At 40.7% G+C, this 9848-nt stretch overlaps 1 protein-coding gene across 1 annotated transcript; it reads right to left on the bottom strand.

Moving 5' to 3' along the window:
• Positions 1-5057: 5057 nt before the first annotated feature.
• Positions 5058-8335, bottom strand: slc32a1 (solute carrier family 32 member 1). The gene is made up of 2 exons (XM_079841896.1): positions 7458-8335; positions 5058-6322 (listed from the first exon to the last, which is right to left on the bottom strand). The coding sequence occupies exons 1-2, from the start codon at positions 7851-7853 to the stop codon at positions 5135-5137; spliced, it is 1584 nt and encodes a 527-aa protein (XP_079698022.1). The 5' UTR covers positions 7854-8335; the 3' UTR covers positions 5058-5134.
• Positions 8336-9848: the final 1513 nt, after the last annotated feature.

Genomic DNA, 9848 nt, shown 5'->3' with positions numbered 1-9848 from the left:
ATGTTAACCCTGAATTAAGGGAATTCTGGGTTTTCTGTTTCTGAATGGGAGATATGTCAAACCTGAGAAAGCGGGGTAAGTTAAGCCAGTTTCTGAAAGAGAGTAACTTATACTCAGAGTCAGTTACCATGGTAACTCTTACTCTGTGAACCTAACCTGGTCTGAAGCAGGTTTTCTTTGGTAAACCCAGAGTTTATTTCAGGCTCCTCCCCTTTTTTAAAGCATCAGCAGTGTTTAAATACTTCATTCATTCATTCAAACGCCACAAATGCTTTTCTTACTGAGTATTTTGGTCGTATTTCAAGTATAAATATAAAAAAAATTATCTAAATCTAAAGTAAGCAAAGTTTACTTAAAACAAATTAAATTATCTGCCACTTGACAAAGATACAAAGTAAGAAAAGCATTCTTTGCAGGAACATTCATTCAGTGCTGCTGGAGTTTGGTCTGAGTAGAAGTCAAATGTTTAATGTCATTAATAAATGTAACCGGTGGGATCAGAGAATATTTCATTATGTGAAAGATCTCAGACTCTTTTCATATTTCTGGGTTTCCGAAGCTGAAGTCGTCATAGGGTTAACTTTTATAGCGGTGAATGAGAGAATACATTAAATATATATTTTTGTCTCCATTTGCTCAAATGGCAAAAGAAAACTCCACAATAGTGATTTCACAACTTTCAAAAAAGGAAAAATTAGAGTGAGATTAATAACTGAAAAGAGAGAAAGATGTTAATTTTCACCATCACTCCCACAGACGCTGTATTAGAAACTCTCACAGCAGCGGGAACTTGAGTTTTGTAATTTGATGCAAAAGTAATATAATACAAAGTATTAGTGTTATAAATGTACATACATTAAAAAAAACTTTGCAGGATTTGTGATATTGATGAGCATTAAAACACATCATCATAGTCTGTGAGACGGGTCTCTGTGGGAAAAGCTGCTGCTTGGACACTGAATGATATTTATTTAATATGTCAAATGTTTGTAAAGTCATTAAACCAACACCCATGAACATTTTATGCTTAAAGCTTTATCTGATTGAATTATGTTTTATTTATTTATTTATTTTTTTTAGCTGCTGCCACATTCTTTGTTTGCCTTTTGGATAACATGAAAATTAAACTTAATTAAAATAATTAAGAATTAAACTTGTGTATTGACCCGGAAGTATGCAAACGTCTTTTAGTTGGTGCTGTTGCCATGGTGAATCATAATTTCGGAGCTCCATTGATCGTGGCTTTTCATAGTTGGAGTGCATGAGCTTAACTCAGAGTCAGTTACTCAGAGTTGATTAAACTACATCAATTCAGCTGTTCTGAAACCCAAAACTCAGAGTTTCCCAACTCAGAGTTCAGCTTTAAACTCAGAGTTCAGCTTTAAACTCAGAGTTGGTTGAACCTCCTTTCTGAAACAGGCCCCAGGTGTTTATCTCGGGTAAATATGAACTGGTTTAATCCAAACCTGTGCTATATATGAACAGAATTAATTAAATGAGCGCATGATTTGCTAAAGTTAGTTCAATATAAGCACTTTTATAACGACAAACGATCTCATTGGCGCCTCGCACATTCAAACTTCGCGCCTCGAAGTGACGGTTGACGTTTGTAAATGTGAAAATGACGCAGCGAGGTTTGAGCGCGCTTTATTTAAGGGGATAACTACGCTCAAATTTCTACTATTGATGCTTATAATGTGGATATTTTAAGTTTTAATGTCTAAAAATGGTGGTGTTGATGGTATGGGGAACTGCGTTCAGGACCTTCTGCTAATCTTGTGTTCTAAGAAAGTCATACGGGTTTGTAAGGAAAATAAAGGTGAGTAAATTAAGTATTTATTTTCAGTTTGTCAAGTCCAGTCTTCTGTAGCAGATTTTGTTGTTACCTACTGTTAAGGTACATTGTGTCAACAATGTAGATGTTTACGGTATGTCTCGCTTGTATTTATCTGGCCATGAGGTGGAAGAATCGTTAACGGCTGTTTTTGAGATGTGCTTCGCAAAGTCTGTAAAGTGTTGATGCGTTTCGTACCGTCGCTTCTTCATGTTGCCACATGATGGCGCGTCAGTCACAGTCTCTCACATCGCGTGTTCCAGTAATGAGAAAATGGCTCCTTTGGGTGAACTCCAATTCCCACAATGCAACACGATCGATGTTTGTCAGTTCTCTACAGGCGTTAATATAGAAACATCATGGTTTAGAAATTCTCTTGTGGACTTCTTACAATATGACGGCGTAATGCAGAATTATTCTGTGGAGATATAAAATGTAACCCCCACACACACAGTTTTTTTTTTACCCCCCTCCAGTTGGAATATTTTATGTATTTAAAACACACAGACACACACACACACACACACACACACACACACACACACACACACACACACACACACACACACACACACACACACACACACACACACACACACACAGAGAATGACTTTGGCTGTTGACCCCTTTTTTTTGTTCTTTTTTTTCTTCTTCAGTCTGTATTTTTTCCAGACGCGCGCGCAAGCAAACCATGTGAATGCACACGCCTATATGTTTTAATTATTTTATCTTCAGTAACTGAGAAACAGTCCGTCCAGATGTGTGTGTGTGGTGTGTGTGTGTGTGTGTGTGTGTGTGTGTGTGTGTGTGTGTGTGTGTGTGTGTGTGTGTGTGTGTGTGTGTGTGTGTGTGTGTGTGTGTGCGCGTGCGCGTGCTCAGGTTTACCTGAGGAATCGAAGCCGCGAGCAAAAATCTGTCGTGTATTTTTTTTGTATTCTTTCTTTGGCTGTTGCGCCGTCTGAAATGCGAATAACAAGTTGCATTTAACCTCTGCATTATATATATTTTCTAAAAGCATAAACTGCCTATTTGAAGATTAAAATAATTCGAATAAATCCCTAGGATAACTAATTTATCATCGGGAGCGTTTGCTGTAATTCTGAATTAAAGCTGGCTATCCGTAATTCTGATCGCGCAATCCATTGCATTTAATATCGGAATGCATTAAAAATGCTTTCCATTTTATTTAGGCAAATTCAGCTAATCTAAAAAAAAAATAAAAAAAAAGATTTCTTGAAAAAGCATTTGCCCATCATCAACATCATCATGCGTATGCTGTTATTTATTAAAATATGTATGTCGTGTAAATGTGCTTTTTATATGCGCGCTCGGAATAAATCTCTGAGAGGGGGACTCAATTTATTTATTGTTTTGTAGATTTATTCTGTTTTGAAGGGATTTTTTTTTCCATATCACACACAACCAAAAAACAATTGTACAATATAATTTCACGCGTTTCTTTATTCTTCAATATATTCATTTTCACAATATATGATAACGATTTTGTGATATACATTCCATCTTTTAAACCACAAAAACACAACACACACGGTTTTATAACATTTCCACAGCACCCATTGGATTGCACAAAATGAAAGAAAAAAAAGTCCCTTGATTTCGACTTGATTTCGATCCAACGACGCTATAAATGAATCTCACTGAGGGGAACAATTATTCGTTGTTTTAAATTACGACATTTGATATCTGATAACCAACGCAATGCTCAGAATTAAAGTGATTTCCCGCGGTCATAATTTCTTCATAATGTCTTCATCTCCAACGGCTCCTCATGTCTTCGTTATTTCGATGTCTTGTAGAAAATACGAGTCTCTTTGTGTGTGTGTTTTCTGACAGAGATCAATTCAAAACGAAATGCTCATGTTTGAGCAGAATATCTCTAATACTGCACGGACATCATACGTTCAAATGCATAGTTAAAGTACATCTATTCACTGTGTTTTATCCGTCTCGCCCCGTCCATTTTGGTTCAGTAATAAATAAGACTTGGATCGAATGTCGGAAAATCCAATCATTTGTTTTACACATTAAGACTACGTGAGTGTGTTTTATTGCCATGACGCTGGTCCCTTGTAATTAATATATATTGTAGTTTTTTTTAACCGTGTATTGCAGATCGTAAAGACTGGGACTTCCATCTCTCACAGAAAGATCCACGCGTTTTTAATGGTCAATCTGAAATAAATGCTCATGTAAACCATCAACTCACTCAACAACAAAAATAAATGTTTTGCTCTGGCTCTATTTGTAACGCGCATTGTTGTCCAAGGCATTGAATTGCAAATGTATTTATTGTATGTGAAGGTCAGATGAACCATTTTTTTTTTTTAGTGCCAAATCGCGTCTAACATGAGTTTGTTTATATAATATAGCCTATGTGTGTGCGTGTACACACACACACACATATATACATATATATAATAGGCTATATAACACGTATATTATTATATAAAGAAACTTTTTTTATTAAGCGCGATTAATGTCAGATTTGCAGACACGTGAATGAATGAATGAACTTGGGTTAAAATGTTTTTTTTTAGTGCTGCGATTAATCGCGTCTAACATAAAAGTTTGTTTATATAATATAGCCTATGTGTGTGCTTGTACACATATATATATATTTATATATAAATATAATAATAGGCTATATATACATGTATATTATTATATAAAAAAACCTTTTATATTAACCGCGATTAATGTGAGATTTGCAGACACGTGAATGAATGAATGAACTTGGGTTAAATGTTTTTTTTAAGTGCCGCAATTAATCGCGATTAATCGCGTCTAACATAAAAGATTGTTTATATAATATAGCCTATGTGTATGCGTGTACACACACACACACACATATATATATATATATATATATTTTTTTTTTATATTTCAATATAATAATAGGCTATATATACATGTAGCCTATATTATTATATAAAGAAACGTTTTATTTTAATCGCGATTAATGTCAGATTTGCAGACACGTGAATGAAGGAACTTGGGTTAAATGTGTTTTTTTAGTGCCGCGTCTAACATAAATGTTTGTTTATATAATATAGCCTATGTGTGTGCGTGTACACGTATATATTTATATATAAATATAATAATAGGCTATATATACACGTATATTATTATATAAAGAAACGTTTTATATTAATCGCGATTAAGTCAGATTTGCAGACACTTGGGTTAAATGTTTTTTTTATTTGGGAGTGGGAGTGGGATATTGGTTTGGTTATCAATATGTGGGATGTGTTGTAACACTTATCACCAAACTACCATGTACTAATCCGACAGGTTGTATTTGTACGCCTCGATGAGCCCCTCGATGGAATGAATGAACCCAGAAATACTGCATATTCCCCCAATCACGAATATAGCGACGTCGAAGAAGACCTGATGCCACAAGAGCTTTCTCCACAGCAGCTTGAGGTGGAAAAGGCTGGGGAGGAGAAAGCAGAGCCCGGCGCCCGTCAGGCTGCCCGTCAGGCCCATGAGGAGCGCGAAGTGCGGCACGTAAATGGCCATGAGCATGGTGAACACGACCAGGGCGCAGCGCAGCGAGAGACCCCACGATTTGAGACGCCCGTCGCCGCCGTAGCAGTCCGGGAAAAACGCACGCCCGCCGTCCTGGAAGAACGATTTCTCTAGGACCTCCACGGCGGCGAAAAACGGTAACGGGTACGATAGTAGCGCTTTGGACACCAGGAAGAGGTTTACGACGGCTCGGATGCCCGACGGTAAGTTGTCCGTGATCACTTCCTTGGTGTCGTCGGCCCAGGTCAGGTACGCCACCAGGGCGAAAAGGCCTTTGAGGATGCAGGCGGCGATATGGGTCCAGTTCATCATGCAGTGGAACTCGCTGGGCTTCTGCATGTTCCCCTCCAGCGAGGGCAGGAAGATCTGCGAGGTGTAGCTGAACACGATGATGCCGATGGAGATGGGGAACTTCTTGACGTCGATGTAGAACTTGACCTTGTCCCAGGCCCAGTCTCGCGCCCTGGACAGACAGTAGGCGATGACCAGGATGTTGATGATAAAGTGCGCGATGGTGCAGAGCAAGCTGAACTTGGACACGGCTTTGAGGTTCTTGAGGAAGGCGCAAGGCAGAAGAGCGGCGGTGGCGATGATGGCCCAGGACCTCTGGGACACTGGGAGCGTTGGGAAGCTGTTGTACATCAGGTTTCCGCTCACCACCACGTACAAAATGCAGGTCATCACCAGCTCGATGATCTGGGCCACGTTGACGATGTGGCCGCCCAGCGAGGGGAAGCGCGGAGCACAGCAAGCGTTGGCAATATCCACATACGAGTCTCTCACCCGCACCAACTGCCCGTCTTCGTTTTCTTCGTAGAGGCAGGAGATGAGGATTTTCCCCGTGTAGCAACACACGACCGCCGCGAAGATGATGAGGAACAGTCCGAGGTATCCGCCGTGGAGAATGGCGTAGGGTAACCCGAGAACAAACATGCCCTGGGGAAACAAGCACAAAAAGCAAAAAGGTTTTGGTTTCCTTGCCACTGTTGCCTTTAGCTTGGCGTGCTCACGCAACTAAATATCCAAATAAATCGAATTATTAAACTAAATTACTGATCTAAACCCAAGGGTTTTACTCCTGGTTTCCTTGCCAGTGTTGCCTTTAGCTTGGCATGCTCACACAACTAAATATCCAAATAAATCTAATTATTAAACTAAATTACTGATCTAAAGCCCACACTGTCACTGTATTAGGGATGCCACAATTCTCTTGTTTTTTCGCTTGTGAATTGCGTTTTTTCGGTTTTGCTTTGAATTCATTATTTTTCTGCAAATTCTATCATTTGCCTCCATCCCAATACTGAACAACGCGACAGAATAGAATAGCAGAAAACCGTGATTAAAAACCGAGGTATGTATTGACCCGTGGACTAACTGTATTGTTGCATCCCTACACTGTATGATAATTGAAGCGCCCAAGGGTTTTACTCCTGATGGGGTTTGGGTTTCCTTGCCAGTTTTGCCTTTAGCTTGGCGTGCTCAGTTGGGGACACAACTAAATATCCAAATAAATCTAATTATTAAATTACTGATCTGAAGCCCACACTGTCACTGTATGATTGAAATGCCCATATTGTTGCCCTTGACTGTTCTAGTTGCTTCTATTGCCCTCATTTGTAAGTCAGCGTCTGCTAAATGACTAAATGTAAATTAACTGATGACATTTTTTTCTCCAGAATGGCTAGACGGCTGAATAAAAATATGCTGCATTATTTTCCTGTTTAACACCAATCTGCATTGTTAAAAGCGCTATATAAATAAACTTGATTTGACTCCACAGAAATCGTGTTGAGGGAATGCGCCACTGCAGGTGAATTGGGAATTCGTTCCCATTTGCTGTGAGCAAAGTCACGCTCACCTCATTGTGTCGTCATCAGGATGATTCAACTGGGCAGGGAGTCACGTGACGCATGCCAGTTTTGATTTTAAGAGGTTTGACTGCGCATGATTAAATGCGCATATTTTATATATGCACGTCGAAAAATAACTCGTGCGGCTCAAGAAAAAAAAAAATCCGTTTAAATATATATTTAGCATTTTGATTATTAGGAAAACTTTGATGTGTCCTTACCTGGATCGCATTGGTCACGTTCCATCCCGCCTCCCAAGCGGTGATCCGCGGCTTGTCCGCGCTGCCCAACTCGGAGCAGAGTTCGCCGTCTTTGGACGCCGAGGGCGGGGGACCCGTTCCATCCCTCTGGTAATGGCTGTCCCCATCGAGCGTCCCCTCGCCCCCGATCTCCCCGCCGCCAATCTCATCGTTTTTAAGGATGTCCATTTGAAGCCCCTGCCTGTGGTCATAGTCCAGATCGTCGCAGGCGGCGAAGCCCAAACCCTCTTCGTCGGTGGCGGCCTGGAATCCCAATTTGGCGAACATCCCGCTCACCTTCGCCTGCGACTTATTGGTGACCGTGGTGGCCGCGTTGGAGATCTTGTTGGAGATCTTGCTTTTAATTAACGTGGCCATGGTTCCCCTCTAAAAACGAGACGTTCGAATACCTCTGCAAATGTTTATCTGTTTATGCGTTTCTCAAGATGTGTCGAATTGAGCAGTTCTTTGTCTGCGCACGGACTCTCGGAGTGACGCGTATTCGTTATCTCCAGTTCTGACTGAAATCACGCCTGGCGCTTTTTCCGTGGGTCATGTCACTCTCAGACATTAATGATGCCTGGCTCCTGCATCCTGCTCACCCGCTCCTCGCTCGTGCTTTACTCTTACGCGCGCTTCCCGGGTGAGAGTGCGCAATATCCAGTGCGTAAAAGAGAGTGTTTCGCGGTTTTGCGCGCCGGCTTTTTCCGTTCTCAATCCGTGGCACAGCTTCGACTCGTGCGTTTCGGTGGCCGTCGCTGATGCCAATGCGGTACACGGGAGCTCGGGGGTGTTGAGAGAGAGGCACGTGTCACCGTCAGCCTGCCAATGCTATGAGTCTCGCGCGCAACGCGCGTCTCCGGCTCCCAATGCGCGCATCAGCAGGGAAAAAAAAGCCAGGGTGAAGATTTGCTGCATTTCTAGGGGAGGTGCTTGCAGTACCCCATCCTCCTCTCCACTCTCATTATGCCCAATATACTTGTTCACAACACCCAATGGCATCCGGGGTCTCGTAGTGTTGCATAACTTTACCTATATATAACCCGTCTCCACGCACCGCGCTAGGTCTTAAATGCACGCCAAAAGTATTCTTCAAATAGTCTTGTTGTGTTTGGAGTTCTCCAGTGTTGTGTGGCTCCAGATGAAGGTCAGAGCTCAGTTTCAGCGGCAGAGGAGACGCGGGAGCTGGAATAATCTCTCTCTCTCTCGAGCGGATTTAAAGCCTGAGAAACGCAGCAGATCTGATTGATTTACACTTGTAGTTGAATGAGTTTAAGAAAGCATGGATATTTCTCATGGATTATTGTGCATTTTACTTTTTTTTTAGTGCTTGAAGATGTTTTTTTTTTAGTTATTAAGCAACAGAAATAATCTTTTCTCTGATGGAGTTTTGTGTTTATAATATTAAACGTGTGACGCTTTAGGCCTGCGAGCACGAATTCTCAAAATCTGAAATTAACATTTCGTGTGATCATATTCTCTAAAGCACTGAATAAACTAAATTCATATTTGGTCTGCAGCTCGCGCGTTATAAAGTGAGCTTTCTGTTTTAAATAAATGTGCTCTGTAAATATATTAAAAGCGTGAATGTTAACGAATAACCAACAATATGTCCATTCGCTTTTTTCTAAATTAGTAGCATTGAAATAAAATAAAATAAAACATGCAACGACATTAAATATTATTGCAATTGTAGAATACTGAAATTAATAAATGCGTGTGTTTCGTTCATGTTGTTTTGTGTGGGAAACGGGCAGTTTTATTATCGTTTTTGAAAGTGTCTTACTCTACATTGTAATTCCGTGAATGCTCAACAATTTTAATTTTTTTTTAGGTGTGCTTTAATAAATGCACCGGATTTTTTTTGCACTGAATTAATGTTTGCTTGGCCTGTGCTTTATATACGGACGGCGTGTGTGTGTGTGTGTGTGTGTGTGTGTGTCACAGATAGAGAATTCGTGTATTCGCCGTATCTGATCTCTGATGGTCTTTCCCCCGGAGGGTTCTTTATCCCGCAGGCACGGCTCGTGTTTCCCGCAGGGAGCGCAACGGGTTAACCGGAGCGCGTTATCAGGCGCGCGCAGAGCTCGAGTGATTTACAGCTCCAACAATACAATCACGAGCGAGCAGCGTTTACCGCGCATTCTGACCAACAGGACAAAAACATATCAGCATTATAGAAAATATAATATTATGAAGAAATCTTAGGCTAGAAGATGTGTGACACAAAACCAGTCATAAGGGATAATATGTGGAAATTGAGATTTATACACTCTAAAAAATGCTGGTTTAAAAATAACCCAAGTTGGGTTGAAAATGGCAAAGTGCATCTTCAGCTGAATAATAATCTCTGCAATGATGTGCGGTTTGTTA

The sequence above is a fragment of the Gobio gobio genome, assembly GCF_949357685.1.
Source record: "Gobio gobio genome assembly, chromosome: 17".
Classification (NCBI taxonomy): Eukaryota; Metazoa; Chordata; class Actinopteri; order Cypriniformes; family Gobionidae; genus Gobio; species Gobio gobio.
Note: the sequence above shows the minus strand (reverse complement) of the source record. Positions and strands in the feature narration are given on the sequence as shown.

Excerpts from the sequence above, each read along its gene's own strand:
- slc32a1 (XM_079841896.1), bottom strand. The coding sequence starts at position 7,853 with ATGGCCACGTTAATTAAAAGCAAGATCTCCAACAAGATCTCCAACGCG. Across the intron at positions 6,323-7,457 it reads ACGTGACCAATGCGATCCAG|GGCATGTTTGTTCTCGGGTT; the intron begins GTAAGGACACAT and ends TTGTTTCCCCAG.